The sequence below is a fragment of the Agrilus planipennis genome, unplaced genomic scaffold (assembly GCF_000699045.2).
Source record: "Agrilus planipennis isolate EAB-ADULT unplaced genomic scaffold, Apla_2.0 scaffold56, whole genome shotgun sequence".
In the NCBI taxonomy this organism is placed as follows: domain Eukaryota; kingdom Metazoa; phylum Arthropoda; class Insecta; order Coleoptera; family Buprestidae; genus Agrilus; species Agrilus planipennis.
The window spans coordinates 1,073,318-1,090,802 of NW_020438870.1; the positions used below are offsets into that span (position 1 = coordinate 1,073,318).

Here is a 17,485-nt window from a genome sequence, read left to right on the forward strand (position 1 = left end):
CAGCCACTTCTTCTAATTTTTCGTCTCCTATCTTTATATTCGCTCTTTCCCTACTTTTTCTTCCCTTGCATACCAGTATTTTTGTTTTACTTTTATTTATTTTCATACAATACCGCTTCCATTTTATTTAAAGCTATCTCTAACTCCTCCTTGCTAGATGCTAATAATGAGATGGGTATATGTATAGATAAAATTGATCACTTCTACTACTGACACGTTATTGTAGCCGGACTGAAGATTTTGGCCCGGGATACGATGTAACCAAATGGCCTAGTTTACAAGGGCAAGTGCACAAATTTTAACAGCACTCGTTTTTAAATAAATTTAAGAATGATTTAGGAGGAAATTTAAGTTTGTTTTTGCCTCGGTCTTTGCTCTTGTTTTAAAAATTATTAAGTTTTTTTTCTTTCTATTTTTTTACATTTTTTGAGTCATTTGGCCCGGGGTGCTTTTGGACCCCTACACCCCGGACCAGTCCGGCCCTGATTGTAGCCTTGACAAAAACCCGTATGAGGAGACGAAACGTCGTTTGAGTTTTCTCAAATATACCAAACTTTTACAACCCTTAATGCAGCTCTATTTTTTAAACTATTAATTTACCATCTTTACTTTTAAAAAGGATACTATTATTTTTGAAAGGTATGACAATATCTTAAACTTCGTGGTTTCATTTTAAAAATATATTTATCAGCTATGTAAGTATTATGCTTTAATATTAGTTAGGTAGGAAGAACATTCATTTGTAAAAACCGAGTAGAACAGAAAAAATATCAGACTAAAAAAGTAACACAGTTGGACGAATTTATCTGGAAGTATTTCATCATCATTCCGGGGTCGTCAGTCCTAATATAAAACTGGTTGGACACGCACCTCCACTCTTCCCTATCCTGAACTAATCTCCGCAGTTTCCTAAAACTAGAACAACCCACGTCCTTAACTATTTGCGAACAGTAATCTAATCTAGGTCTATTACCTCTACTCCACTTAGAAGCATTTGGTGAAAATTAAACCGTATACGGGGTGTGACGTTTATAAAATCAATAATATTTAGAGTACAGGTTGCTAGTATCCAATTTTCATTGGATTGTAAAATCCTGTAACACTTTTTTGTTGTATTTTGTACGAGGAAGTCATGGTTTTTTAAGGAAAACATAACTTTTTACTATCTAGGTTTGCTTATATTCTTTGAGAAGACTGTTTGTAAGGAGAATTTGAAATAAGGCTATTGGTCGATGACTATGTCCTCTATTACCTAATGAACACGCGAGGACTTTATCTCGTTTATCAAGTTTCATCTACTTGTTTGAAATGGTTGCTTCCACTTTAGTTTTTTTTTAAGTGAAAATTCTTTACGCACGGTAGGGTAAGTTCGTTTCATGCGAGTTGTTATGTAACGAAATCATGCAACGTATTTCCCTCGCTATCTGTCCCTATTTATGCTTAGATCTTTAAAACTACGCAACGGATTTTAATACGTTTTTTTTAATAGATAGAGTAATTCAAGAGGAAGGTCTATATGTATAATACATGCATAACATAGTAGAGAAACACTGATAATTTTAGAGGTTTGTAATGTGATGTCNCTATTTATGCTTAGATCTTTAAAACTACGCAACGGATTTTAATACGTTTTTTTTAATAGATAGAGTAATTCAAGAGGAAGGTCTATATGTATAATACATGCATAACATAGTAGAGAAACACTGATAATTTTAGAGGTTTGTAATGTGATGTCGTAAATAAACACATTTTTTGCGCTTACATTGCAAATGCTGGCTCAATCCTATCAGATAGACCAAAATAATATAGTACAGTATTGTACACCATAAAAAAGTCTACAAAAAAGTCCGCGATGGTATATGTCTATCCCTTAGGGATAACCCACAATAACCATTTTTTATCCTTTACTTTTTACGAGAAATAATGACTTATTTACGAAGCGATTTTAAGCAATACAACATTAACCCTGATCCAATTAACTACTTTTAAATACATTGTGCATTAAATATATAGATCAATATGGCCCTTTACAGCATATAATAAATGAATTTTTTCTAAGATAATACAGACATAAAATTCAGGGACGTGGCGGTTGCGGCGGTACCGGCCGGTTTGTATTGTCTAATGACAAAAAAGCTGTGATTGTTGTATATAAAGACATTCTATAGTACATTTACTATCAGCAGTGCACCCGTGCGAAGTATAGTGTACAAATAATACCATTAAACCAATTCCTTAACCCCTATTCCGGTATGTTTGTGCGTTTGAAGAAGTTTCACTTCAGTAGCGTGTTGTATAATTACACGTTGCATTTTTTTTTTATGCCAATCTTATTAAAAATGTAAAAGTCAAAATATGCTTACGTAACATATACCTAATATTTTAGGAGATTTAGGAGGATTTAGGTTCTCTATGTACTTTACTCGAAGGAATGAATTATATCCTACTTTTGAATTGAATGATGATATCATATAACCCACGTTAAGACTTTATTAAACGTCACAGCATTAAAGAAATTGATTTTACAGTGAAGTAAATCTAAAAATAGATTTTCTGGAAATAAGCCAGTAAGTCGACATTGTTTACAAAACTTCTTGTCACCGGAATCTACTAAACCATTTTCATTATTAAAACAGTAAAGATTCGATCAAAAATGAACTGAATATGAGAGTATACGCACCATACAGGAGAGTTGCATTATTTATAATTATTATTTTTTATAACATTTATTCAAGATACCTACCTTTAAAAATGTCAGATCGTCCAACTTTTGATTCCTGGCGTATGAAGCAAATCATATGCTGTTGAAAAACAACGTTAACTTTAGTAACCTGGATGGTTTGGCTATAGGAGGTAGGAAAAGCCCCTCCCTCCTCTCCAATGAAGATAATGCGGAGCAGGGCCGAAGCGAGGCCGGTTCAAGCGGTGCGGCGCACCAGGGCCCCCGCAGTCGAGGGGCCTCTTAACAGTTTTCTGTTTTCAAAAAATGACTTCTAAAAAAAACTATTCTGTTAGAAATGAGCTGAGTCAAACTACGAAATGAACATCATAATTTTTTATTTTACTTTTTTCTATATCAATTTTTGTCACAATACTCCATATATTTGATCATCGATTTTAAGAAGGGCCCGTTGCGGAATACCGCACCGGGGCCCCGAACTCATCGCTACGGCCCTGATGAGGAGACAAAAAAGGAACAATATCCAATTTATGGGGTTATTCCATGAAATTTTACTATTTTTAATTCATTATCGGTAGGTACACCTATCCTGCGCCATGTTACGGAAAACGAGAAGAGAATGTGATGAAGTGGTGAGCGGGATAGAAGATCCTCCCTTATGTAAAGCAAATAAACAAATTAGTTCATTTATTATGTATTATGTAAGCTAGGTTGTGTAAAGAAAAATTCCGATATTTTTCCCTAATTTGAAAGACTAAAGTGCAAAATTTCCCTTCGGTTTAATAAGAAAGCATTTTAACTTCTGGAGCGTGAAAATTGCCAACCGAAATGAGCAGAAATCGTACTTTCGGGGCAAAAGTATGTCAAAAAATCGTATGTAGGATTCGGGAAGAACGTACGCCATCCCTTATCGGGATTTACAATCCTCGCATTTACCTCGGGGAGAATTTCACTGCCGGGGAATACCGTACTTTCTCACTTGTTTCGTAATGTATACAAATGTTAAGAGTATTTTATTTCTTAAAAATGGAATGTTGCACTCCTTCCCACCTCCATAAGAGGAAACTTTTCGTACCTTCCTCTTCTTCCCCCCCCCCCCCCCCCGGACACTAATAAGATCAGTGATATCGTAGTCTTTATTACTGAAATTTCAAAATATCGTGGTGTCAAATTTTAGAGTTCTATCAATTACTACAAACATAAACCTAGAAAAGACAATAGTTAATCTGGAAGAAAAGGATACTCCCGAAAAATCAAAAAATTAACCACTACTGTGATGGTTAAAAAACAGGAAATAGAGTAATCATTTTTGATATGGTACTGGATGACGAAATCAAATTTATGACCTTAGAGTTTCACTTAACACATTAAAATTTGAGAACATGTTTGTATAACTAACCCAAAACAAATCAAATAAGCAACAGGATAAGGAATTTCTAGATTTAGACGTGCTGGGGGCACTTTTAAATCAAATTTAGTTTCAAAAAAAAGTATCGAAGATAACTAAAGTAAATTTGACTTTTTACTCCGAAATAGTCCGATATCGGTTTTGATGATGATTATTGTTTCAGTATTGTTTAAGATCTCCCATCTTTTGTAATATACGAAGTAGTGAGGAAACCTTTATTATACCTACACAAATTAGAGCGCTTAAATTACTTTTTACTCATTTTTCCTAAAAAGTATTACTTTTTTTCTAAAGTGATTCACAGAATGAATAACACTACAATATGAAGGGTAAAACATAAGAATCGGCCAATTCATTAAAAATTTATGATCGACAAACCATTGTAATTGTTTATAATTAAACAAAATAGTGATTTTTCTAATGTTCACGGTAATATACATATGTATTAGCTTTATGCATACAATTAGAACATTTATACACCGTAAACCTGCGAAAGTTGGTTTACGTGGGATCAATATATATAGTCACTGAATTGCAATACAAACTACAGTATCTGTAAGGTCGTAAATACTTCTTATGACTATCAATCGATAAAATATTTCCTACAATTTTTGAAGTTATTAAGGAGTTAATATTAGTCGACATGCAAAACTAGGTCTAATTGTTTAGTCTTTCCAAACACTCTATGTAGTATTGCTCCCAGAAAGGTCAAATATTGTAATTTTTTGAGTTATAAAATCTTGTCCTAATATGCTACAAGAATTATGAGACTAGATTTTGCAAGGACTCTAATTTTTTTTTTATAATATCCTGTGCATCGGTCCTAGTTTTATTTAAAATTTGCAATAATATAATAATTATTGTCATTAAAAATTGAGAACTATTCATCTATGAGAACGTATTCAATCACTGTCGAAAGCCTTTCAAAAAACCCAAGGCCGAATTTCGCTAGATTTTTCCATTAGTATACAAACATCCGCCAGAAACGAGAACAAAAGAAAACACGGTATCAATCTTTAAATACCCATCAATGCTTTCTCCTTTGTATTTGCAACTTTTTTCAATGTTATTATTTTCTGTTCATCGTTAAATAATCTTGTTCGTAAAACCTATCAAGGAGAAAGATTTATGATCCTATTTCCTTTTTAGAAAATTAGGAACTGTCCAGTGCTTAAACTAAATCAATGGTTAACATTAGAAAAGCTCAAATAAGATAATAACTAGCTTCTTTTAATTCTTTAATTAAGAACAAGGAAAACTGTAATAAATTAGCCTTAATGTTAATGATTGATCTATAGTTATTCCGCACCGAGAGTTGCACAAACAGGACAATACATTGCAGTCTTGAAACGTACAAATATATCCGTTATTACTTTGCGAGGCTCTTGTCTTTGTGGAATTAGTTTTAATGATGATATTTGACAAGAAATGCAAAGTTATTAATACATAAGTTTAGAGTTTTAAAATTGTTTATTGAAATTTAACAAACACAAAGATAGCATATAGTTAATCAAGATAAACTAATCTGCATTCTGAAATGATGTTTGTGGCCCCTGCAAGAGCGCGACGTCCCGGGCAGTTGCCCTGCTTGCCACCCTTAAATGCCGCCCCTGATTATTACAATACGCTAATTAATAACAGTGTTTACAAAACATTAAAGAAATAATTAAATCATTAGTAGTGTAGCAGGACAAGAAGTTGTTTTACTATTTGTCTTGTTAATTTCTTACTGGCTTCACTCAAGTCTTGCTGGCAAGAATTTTTCTATTTATCATTTAACGTCTGCGAATACATAACAGTAAGAACAAGACAATAATGAGAAACAAACAAGAATAGAACAAGACGTTTGTGAAACACCAATCGTTAGAATCGTTAGTAACGTGTGAGGCCTGTCTCACGTCAGTGAAGCTATCTGAACTGATCAAAACAGAATTTTTGGATTTATGTGACAATCAGGAAGACCATCTTTGAAATATATTATTATGGCTATGGCTCTTTCTACAATTAAAACATTTTCATATATATTTAGTTTCAAATCCTTATTTGGTAATAGCCTAACATTCTAAACAATTATATTAGAGATGGAAGAATAACTTCTCTTTATTTATACTTTTATTATCACATAACATGTTTTTAATATTTTTCATAACTTCAATAAATATCCCTTTGAAATAAATCACCCCTTTACGATTAAACATGATACAAATACAGCACGCACACATTTGTGTTCCATTACAACTGTCTACCGACTTTTGGTAGATTCTTTTAAACCAAATAATGAGTAAAAACACTGGAGCACCTAATAAAACCTAATAACCTCAACCGTAACAGAGTTCGCAGCCTGCAGAATACTTGGTAAAATTCCTGCATACCTATACTTGCCACAACTCGACTTAACACAAAAACCATATAAAAACCCACTATCCCTTTCAAGAAGACCGAGTGACTTTGCCAAGGGATATAAACCACAGCTTAGGCCAGAGCCGGGCAAACTCGGCTCTTTTGACTCCCGAGAGCTCCTTAGGTATAGCTAAGGAGCTCCTCATTGATCCTGCGAGTGCGAATGAGATGATTCTTTCCTTTTCTTATCCCTTCCATTTCGTAGGTAAGTCCCTTCTTCCATAGCCAAGCCCAATAGTATTGCGAGCGTAGTAACGAAATTTTCATAGATATTATTTAAGTTGCGAGAGAGGCTTCGCTCGTCTACGGGATGAAGGGGCTTGATATGGGAGTGGAAGGGAGAAGAAAAAGACAAAACAAAATTATTCATTACTGCTTACTCTCTCGTACTCAAACTCAAACTAACCTCACGTAGCGGCTCCTACGAAGTTAAAGTTTGCCCGGCTTTGGCTTAGGCCACCGATTCGATTCGATTCTGGGTCCACCTGCTCTGGTCCAAGTTTTTTTGTTGTTTCATTTACCTGAATTTTGGAGAAAAATATTCTTTCTCTTTCATGTTCATTACATAACTAATATTATAAATGCGAATATGAGTTTGTTTGTTTATTACGATTTCACACTTTATCTATTCAATCGATCATTATGAAATTTTGTACACACATTGTCAGGGATACAGAAAAGGACATAAGGTACCTTTTATCCAGAGAAAATACTGTTCCCGAGGGATAGAAAAAGAAGAAAAAAAGCTAATAGTATATAAAAAGATAACCGACTGACTGGTATATCAATGCCCATCACAAAATCCCTTGGTCTACACACTTGAAATTTGATACAAACTTTCCTTATACAACATATTAGGCAAGTACTAAGGAACTTTTTTTTTATATTCAATCCCTAAAGAGGGTTTCAAAGTTTGATGTATCGATCAAAGTACAGCCACCACCGCAGGTCAGAAAGCTTCAAAGTTTGTACAAACGTTGCTTACAGAAAGAAAGGGGTTTTCAAAATACTACCCCTAAAGGTGTTAGATAGTTATACGTTATATAGGGTTGTTCGGAAAGTCATTTCGTTTTTTTTTGTGGAAATGAAAGACAGTTTTCGTATAATAAACAAATACTTTATTAAATTATATATTGACCGTTCTGGTCCAACACCTTTTGCCATCTTTCTGGTACTAGCATAATTCCACGCTCATAAAATTTTTGGTCTTTGCTGGCAAAAAACTGGTCGAGGAGGTTTTTGACCTCCTCATTTGAGGTGAAGGTTTTACCGTCTAAAAAATTTTGGAGTGACCGGAACAAATAATAATCCGATGGTGCCAGGTCTGGAGAATATGGTGGGTGTAGCATTGTATCCCATTCAAGCTGTAAAAGCTTTTGGCGAGTGACCAAACTTGTGTGAGGTCTCGCGTTGTCTTGGTGAAACACTACACCTTTCCTGTTGATTAGTTCTGACCTTTTCTGTTGAAGTGCATCATTCAGTTTGTCCAGCTGATGACAGTAGACTTCCGAATTAATCGTTGTGTTATCCGGTAAAAGCTCAAAAAAAACGATTCCTTTAAAATCCCACCAAACAGACAGCATCACCTTTTTTTGGTGAATATCGGCTTTGGAAATGGTTTGAGCCGGTTCATCTTTTTTGCTCCATGACCTCTTGCGTTTGACGTTGTTGTATACAACCCATTTTTCGTCCCCAGTGATGATGCGCTTCAAAAACGGATCATTTTCGTGACGTTTGAGAAGCGAATCGCAGACGTCAATGCGGCGACACAGATTTCTCTCTGTGAGAACATGGGGAACCCATACATCGAGCTTCGAGGATAATCCCAGGCCTTTCAAGTGGTCATAAACTGTTGAATTTGATAAATTTAACCTCAATCCGATCTCACGTGTTGTTATTCGCCGGTTCACATCAACTAATGCCTTTATCGCGTCTTTATCAGCTTCAACCGGCCTTCCCGAACGTGGTGCATCTTCGACATCAAAATTGCCGGATCGAAATTTAGCGAACCAGTTCTGGCACTGGCGTACTGTCAACACACCTTCTCCATACACATCAGTCAATTTCTTTCTGGCTTGAACAGCATTTTTACCCTTTCTGTAGTAAAACAGTAAGATATGTCGAAAATGCTGCTTATCGCTCTCCATATTTAAAAGGGCACCAACCAAAAACTACTGCGTAGAATTAATTGGAATTTTTCACACACAAGCCTTGCTATATGAGCTCTCAAAGCATATAAAAATTATACGGCTTAAATGTGAAGTTGGGTGCAAAAGAATACAATTAAATCCTCTGTCGGGAAAAAACGAAATGACTTTCCGAACAACCCTATAGAATTCCACCCCAGCATCGGCTAGTTTTGTTGTAGTGTTTTGAATATACGAATTTGTGAAATGCTTATATTTTCAATAAGTCAATTAGAAAGCAAATGAAAATACCGAAGAAAATCATATTTAATAAGGGATATGGGATGTCTTGTTAAAGTAATGTTTAAAGCTGTGCTGAGAAACTCACGTTAAAATATGCCTTCAATTTCTGAGAGAAACGAACTTTTACAACTTCCCTTCATTCAAAATTAAGTCACGCCAGGATATGAAAACCTTTTTAACGTTTTATAAGGTTGCAAAACTATTACTTCTTGAAGTTTTTTAATAAGCTTTTCTTAACTCGTCTGGTAAGTAACTAGGTAACGTCATGAGAAAATGTAATAACGTAGCAATCACAAATTGCTTTTCCAGATTTATACGACGTCCTTTTCATATGGAAATACAGAGTTGTTAATTTAATTATTATGAAAGTGGTACTACAATCAAATCATTTTATCGTACATTTGAAATAATTTATATTAGAAATCCTTGTCTTTTAATTTTTCGTTTCACGAAATATTTAAGAAGAACAACATTACGTTTTCTTGTATTCGAAAAAACATTAAGTTTAAATTTGTCTGTATTATTCACAGTTAATAAATAAAAAAAATCTTTTTCAGATATGACCTCGAAAAATCAGATTTACATTCGTTAAGTACAGAGTTGAGGAGATTGTTTGCCTTGGGGTACAGATGGAGTCATGCTTATACCCAATGCCGTCTTCAAGCAATGCTTTTTGCCATTCAAAATGGGTAAGTTCCGAAAAAGATTAATCTACCTACGTTAAACCAAATTATGTGTAGTGTTTTATAGTTATAGCCAGTCAGTCCTACGACAGGTTGGACACGCACTTTCACTTTTTCCTATCCTGAGCTAATCATCGCATTTCCCTAAAACTAGAATATCCCACATCTTTAACTATTTGTGAACAGTAATCTAATTTAGGTCTACCTCTACTCCTCTTAATCCCTGTTTCTGCTTCTAATATGACTCTAAGTAAGTAAGTCTGAGAATGTATCTTACCAACCTATCTCGCCTATTTCTTATTGACTTCCATAGAGTCCTCTGTTCTCCCACTCTTTCTAATACCTCTTCAATTCTAACCTTCTCTATCCACGGTATCCTCATAATTCGTCTGTAACTCCACATTTCGAACGCTTCTAACCTTTCCTTTTCTGCCACGCCCACTGCCCATGTTTCGCACCCGTACAACGCCGCGCTCCAGACATTAATAATCTTTTTCGGATTTCTAAATTAACCGTTCGTGAGCATAAAAGTGACTTCTTTTCCTTTTTGTTGAAGGCGACTCGATCCATATTTTAAGAAGAAAATCTATAGCAACAAAACCATTAATTCTTGTAGCGACTGACGCTTAAAGCCACAACCCACTTGTGTTTTTCTTTTTTTTAATTCCTTTAATTTCGTAAGGCAATAGATAATAGATAGAGATATAAATATACGAAGAACGGCAGAAAAGTCCTACATAGTAACCTTCAACATGAAGTCAAAAACGCAGTTTGTAACAAACTATACGTTTTTAATATTGATGAAAAGAGAAGGATTTGATTCAACATGTCCGACAAACCACTAACAACAATGCATCGTCAATTAGTTAGACGTATCTAAAGAATGAGTAAACCACAGTAGCAAGCACCCGCCATACTCTCCAGATTTAGCTACGTCCGATTTTCACTGATTTCCCCTCTCTAATGGGATCTCAGAATCACTACTGACAATCTGCTGAAGCTACGACTACTTGGACCCAATATACATATACAATATAATTCTAGGACAAATAGAAAGATAAATTTTGCATTTTGTACCTCGACGATTAGCATACAAACAGTTATTTGATGCTTTAAATCGATAAAATTATGTTTTATAAATAAACATTTTGTTTGAATATTCCTTTATCAAAGCAGAATTTTGTACCTCTTAGGGCAACTTTTTTTAAAGCTACTTTTTTTTCCGGTTGTTTTGTTATTATTAGACAGAAATGTCTAGCCCTCAAAACAATACAAAAACAATCTAATTAAAACCAACGTGAATAATAAGCTTATTCTTATATCGCATCAGCAGATAAATAAAATGCGAAAAGCTACTTCTTTATTACAAAAATCGTAGGTGCCACGTAGGCGAAGTAGATTGCTTTCTGATGGATAATAAAGCGTATCGGTCCCTGTTTTTTCGTATTATTTTAAAAGAAAGAGATATTTGTAACAACGTTTTCATTTAAATTGATTTTCTCTGAAGCTTTAGGTAAACAAAATGAATAATCTCTTTTTTTTTTAACATTATACGTACCTAAAAGCACTACGAATTCACATTTAGTCCTTATCAAGGAAGGATATTACCATCATTCGCGTGCTTTTCGATGTTAAAGTACTTTCTTAATAGTAAATACAATTTCTTATCTGGGAGGTTATATTGTGCTTTCTCGTCTTTGAAATCAAGAAAAATCGTACTTTAGAGGCAGGCGGCATGACAAACAATCGTATACTAGCCTGGGGAAGTACGTGCGGCATTCCCTCCTGAGATTTTGCGTACTCTGCCTTCGACTTGGGTGGCAATTCCCACCCGGCAGGGAATACCGTACTTTCTTCCTTTGGTGTGTAATACACTTTATTTTTTAATACCCACCTGTATAAAACACAAGCGAGGGTGGTTTTTAGTAATTGTAAAATATATTTCCAAAGGCAAAACTGTTTTGTTTAAAATTCTATTTTCAGTATGATTTGATTTTTATATTTAAACGGGAATCTGAATAAAATATATTTCAATAATTTTACATTAAAAACAAGACTAAATGTTTCAATTTAAACAGCGATGAGTGGTAAGGAATGTATACATTTATATCACCGAATTTAGCCTTTTTAATTAATTAATTTATGGATTTTGTCAATTGGGTTTCCTATACCTATATGTGATCATCATTATCACAGATTCGTCCGTCCAATGACTGGTTGGGCATCCTGAGTCAATCTTCGTATTTCCCAAAAACTAAAACATTTCATATCCCTATTTGTAAACAATAATAATAATAATTTGTCTTTTCTGCTTCTAATATGTCTAACTATTCCTTCAGGTCTCAGATATTCTATCTCTTCTTTTCCTTATTAATTTCCATAGCAGCCTTTGTTCTCCTAAGTCATTCCAAGACCTCCTTGTTTCTATTCATGCTATTTTTATCGTCCATTTTTTTCCAATTTTCTCGAATTTCCAAATTAGCCGTTCGCCAGCACAGAAATTCTTTTATTTGAAAATGTACTCGATCATTCATTATTCCTTGACTTCCTAAAAGTCGAAAATAGGCGATTACTTCTCCTTTTTCATTTCAAATTTTTGACTCTCACCCTTCCATCTTTCTAATTTTGCAAACAATATATGCAATATGATCAATATTTACGGCATAATACGTACATCTACACACTAATTACTTAAAAATTATTTTTATCGAAAGCAAATGATTAAATTTATTATTCCAGGGTTTTCCGTGGTCGAAGCAATGCACTGCGTCTTTATTAGTAATTATTACTTTACTATGGACAATTCATTCCAATTTTGACTTATTGCCTTTTTTGAGAACTTTAGTTTAAAAATATCTTTAACTTTAACCCTTACGATTTAGATAAAACAAAATTTGTTAAATCTGATTTTCAATAATCTGTCAAAAAGCGTACAATTCAATCCCTAAATTATCAAATTACTCAAAATAGTTGTAAAGGCTTATATTTTCTAGGGGTTTTTATATTGTAAGCGGGTGTTGCTTGTTGCTTTGTAGTTTTATTAACAATAATTTAAATTATTAAATTAGATTAACATTCGAACACAACACCTGTTCGCATTTGGTCGATCAAGACCTCGAAGGCGCATTAAAAGCTTTGGAACTGGAAGATCCTATAGATCCCGACAAGGTGGCTATTGTGGAATACACCCCGAGTAAAGAAGACCCTCATGCAGATTTCGCTGACGAAGTCTACTATCCACCGGGACTGGAAGAAAAACTACAAAATTTACAAAAAGTATTTGTACCCCAAAAAGGGGTAGACAGTGAGTCAATTATTCTAAAAAGAACGATAAATCACTATAATCATTAAATGTTGTAATTGTTTTTAGTTTATGGTATACCAGACCCTTACATTGACAATAATATTGAAAAGCGTGTTAGATATCCCCGAAATCGCTTCACATCTAACGCTCCGGCCTTCGCTGCTGATAACCAATTTGAATCCCCTTCGACCGTCTTACCGAGTCAATATTACGATATTCTTAGAAATTTAGGTGATAACAACCTGTATTATGCCCGTCAGTTGTTAAAGAAACGCAATTTGGAACCAGATATGCGTGAACTTGGCTACGATTTCTACCCAGAGCTCGAATTTTTGAACGGCCTTTCAAATGAGAACGCCCAAGGAATGTCCATGATAAATAACTACGACGTTCTGGAGAAAGTGCTGGGAAATTTTGCAAAAAATGAAAGGCAATATGACACCGACGTAATCGATTTATTAACCAATAGTCCTTCTTACAATTCCTATCCAGAACCAAAACAGTTTTCTGCTAAATACAATACCCCAAATAACTTTCGGAATGGGTGGGAAGCAAGAGATTACGTCACTCATGATCAGGAACTGCCTGAAACTCGGGTTTACATAAATGACGACGACGATGCCAAACAAGAATATGGAAGTGGCGATCTTAGCCAACAAGAATTGCTTTTTACTCAACAGCATGGTTCTTCTATCAATGAAAATCCTTTACAAAAAGATTACGATCCAGCAGAAGGTAGAGGAGGGCGATCTGGGGTCTATACGGAAGGAGGATTGATTTACGTTCCTGAGTCTCAAATTTTGGGTAGGTAAATGAGATTCTTAAATTCTCCAAAGTCGCTTTTATTTTTTTATTGCCATTACCAACTTTTAAACCGCATTTTTTCTTCTTCTTTGAAAATGCCAGAAATTATTATTATTCCAAGGTTATTAAAACCATTTTACCATTTAAATTGAGGAATTAATGAGTCTACAATTCAAAATATTCAGTAATTGTCTATACAATTACGTTTTTGGAATAATAAATAAATTTTTGTTTTTGCCGATCTTTTAAAAGAAAAGAAATTTGAATTTTAGGAGATAGATATTCGAGTGCAGAAGATAAGTTTAAAGAAGAACTGAGCGAATTGTTAGAGAAATATGATATGGGTTTCAAAAGACCTGAACGTTTGGATGTAAAGAAACCTGGTCCACCATTTGATACAAAGATATTTGAAAAAGGTAATATAACAAAAACTTTTTCGTTGAAATTCTTCTTAAATTAATTTATGTTTTCTTCAACAAAATTTTCATTGCTTAAATACTGTTATAATATATTTTATTCTACAAAATAAATTTTTTCAAGCTTCCGTGGATGAAACTGGAGAAAATGATGTTAAAGATGCTGTTGTGAAGAAGGAACCTCGAGGGGCTCATCCAAATCCTCGTTATGATACTTCTAATGTGGATACTGATTACGTTCATGTGGTCTTTAAACAAAGGTAAAATTTTCAACTATAAGTATTACATAAGTATACCTACCATACCATATTGTTGCAGTTTGACTACTTGGCAAGAAGGGAATAAACTTATTTCAGAACTTTGTAAAATTTTGAATCTTGAACCCAAAAGCGTGTCTCATGGAAGGTGAATATACCTATTTCTTATCAACGTATTTAAACAGTTTTCATATTCCAATAAAATTGCCTTATAATTACAGAGTTGATCGTAACGAAGTTACCTTTAAAGTTGGTCCAAACAGTCAGCATTTGAACTCTACTGAGGTAGCCAGAAAAATTGGTAAGATTTTCATAAATCTGTCCAAAAATAATTCCAACCTTTTGTTGACAAAACGCGATATTTTTCAGAGAAAATAAAAGAAGAATTCAGCAACAAAACAGGAATGGACATAATTGGTGCGGGAGTTGGAGATAAGGTACCTAATAATCAAGTTTTATTTTATTTTTTACTCTGTTGATTATTTTATTTTATTTCTAGGCAAAAGTGAGATCCGTTTTCAAGACCCAGCTCAACGATGACTATCAGTTCTACGTAATCATCTTCTTGTTGTGTGGAATCATTGCAGCCCTTTTGGTAGGTCTAGGGATCCTCTTCATAGTCCGCAGACACATTGCATCAAAAGAAAAGCTCCACGGACTGACAAGACCAGATTCCGAAGCGAGCAAAGACTATCAAGACCTATGTAGGGCTCGTATGGCCACTAAGTCACAGCCAACCCCCGATCCCATCCACGGAAAAGTATCAGCACTTTCCAAAGAATCGGAACAAAGTCCTTCAAGTCGTTCCAGTACGTCGTCTTGGTCAGAAGAGCCAGCACTGCATAACATGGACATCTCCACTGGCCATATGGTATTAAGCTATATGGAAGATCATCTGAAGAATAAAGATCGCTTAGAACAGGAGTGGGTTGCCCTGTGGGCTTACGAAGCTGAACCTAATGCCACCACGATCGCTCTTAAACCAGAAAACGTTCAAAAGAATCGCTACCCTGACATTTTACCGTACGATCATTCAAGAGTTGTTTTGAACGAGCTCACTAATGCATCTGGTTCTGATTATATCAACGCCTCCAGCATAACTGATCACGATCCCAGAAACCCAGCTTATATCGCCACGCAAGGACCTCTTCCAAACACCTCCGCAGACTTCTGGCAAATGATTTGGGAACAAGGAACTGTTGTCATAGTAATCCTGACTCGTCTAACAGAAAGCGGTACCGCCATGTGTCATCGCTATTGGCCCGAAGAAGGGTCCGAACTCTATCACATCTACGAGGTTCATCTTGTCAGCGAACACATCTGGTGCGATGATTATTTGGTTCGGTCATTTTATCTGAAGAACACCCGCACTGGAGAAACCAGGACCGTGACCCAGTTCCATTTCTTGTCTTGGCCAGACGGTGGAATACCATCTTCCACAAAAGCCCTATTGGAATTCAGAAGGAAAGTAAACAAATCTTATCGTGGTCGCTCTTGCCCCATTGTCGTCCAGTGCAGCGATGGATCGGGAAGAACTGGAACGTACTGTCTGATCGATATGGTTTTGAGTCGTATGGCAAAGGGTGCAAAGGAAATCGACATTGCTGCTACATTGGAACATCTAAGAGACCAGAGACCTAAGATGGTGGCAACCAAACAGCAGTTCGAATTTGTATTAACGGCCGTTGCCGAAGAAGTTCATGCTATACTGAAGGCACTTCCACCACAACCACCTGCAGTCGCCCAAGTTGAAAGAGAGAAGACTTAAATTAATAAAAATACGTCACAAAAAAATATGCCCTTGACTTATACTAACTGGATATTGTAATATTTGTCTGCGATAGTAGGTCAAATTTTTCTGATTATATTTTTTTAATAATCATTCCCCTTGAAGCCGATCTGAAACCTAATCTTAGTTTAAGCATCGAAACTAAATACTTCTTCAACTATTACTACTACTACTACTCTGCACATATCGGAATATCAAAAAAAATATATATATTTCCGTTATCTCTCAAAGACATATACGAATGTTTAATCAAATATAGATATGACTTACCTACTTAAAATAATGATATCAGAGATATAAGAACTATAAACTCTAGTTATCTATTGTCTCTATTTGGCTTATTTATTATTATAATTATTGTTTTAAAAAGTATTAACAATTTAGGTAACCAGCCTCCCTAAATTGTTACTACTTGCTAAATTGTGGTAATATAAAAGTTAGTTTTGTTTTTCAATGTTGCAAAATTATTATCAGAACTTTATTCATGTAAGTCCATTCATACATACAACTAGGAGCGGTGGAAGACCTGGTGTAGGTGGTGTTTGCCCCCCGCCGAAGAGCTAGACGTGGTGAATTCAGTGAATTTTACAAATGTTTTTATTTATTCTGATCAAAATATATATTGATATAATTGAAAAACTGGAAATTGATTTGCTAATGGATGAATGTATTACATATATGTAATTTCAATAGAATGTATTAGTAATCGTTCAAATTACTCATTTTATTTACTAATCCGAGGCATTCACCACTTGGGCTTGACCTATTTCGCCGCCCCTACATACAGCATACATGCATACGTATTAAGTGATATGTCCAAACTAAATATCCCCGTTTTATTATGTTCAATTTTAAAGAAATAAATTATGTTATATCCACAAATAATAATAATAATACAAAAATATTTTAATAAATGTACAAATATGTCATAAAATATATACTTTTATTAGGTATATTGTAAGGTAAATTATTAGCCTGTTCTGTACTGTTCAAAGATGTATTTTATGAAACACAAAAGTCAAAAAAAGTTTATTTGTGTGTATCAGCACTATTCCTTTTTGTGTTAAATAACCTCCTTCGTTCTATTCTAAAGTTCCTAAATGTAAAATCCGACTACGAATAATGTAATGTTTTTTCAGAAAATTCATATTTCCAAAAAACTTATATTTGAAACAAACAATAACTGCTTTTCTCTAAAATAAATACATTACTAAATGATGGCGAATGTCCGCCATATTGATCTTGAGATCACTTCATACTTTCTGTATCAAACGTCCAAACAAATTTTATTTTAAACTGTTTAATACAAAAATAA

The 17,485-nt window shown here is 34.5% G+C and overlaps 1 protein-coding gene across 4 annotated transcripts in view; it reads left to right on the forward strand.

Moving 5' to 3' along the window:
• LOC108732664 (receptor-type tyrosine-protein phosphatase-like N) overlaps positions 1-17,212 on the forward strand; it is a 54,672-nt gene extending 37,460 nt beyond the window's left edge. For all 4 annotated transcript variants that reach the window (XM_018463582.1, XM_018463584.1, XM_018463583.1 and 1 more), the window contains exons 5-13: positions 9,475-9,606; positions 12,669-12,904; positions 12,971-13,708; positions 13,981-14,124; positions 14,249-14,384; positions 14,443-14,529; positions 14,603-14,682; positions 14,751-14,818; positions 14,881-17,212. In XM_018463582.1, coding sequence (XP_018319084.1) covers positions 9,475-9,606; positions 12,669-12,904; positions 12,971-13,708; positions 13,981-14,124; positions 14,249-14,384; positions 14,443-14,529; positions 14,603-14,682; positions 14,751-14,818; positions 14,881-16,149 — 2,890 coding nt within the window. In that variant the 3' untranslated portion in view covers positions 16,150-17,212. The remainder of the gene's footprint in view (positions 1-9,474; positions 9,607-12,668; positions 12,905-12,970; positions 13,709-13,980; positions 14,125-14,248; positions 14,385-14,442; positions 14,530-14,602; positions 14,683-14,750; positions 14,819-14,880) is intronic.
• Positions 17,213-17,485: the final 273 nt, after the last annotated feature.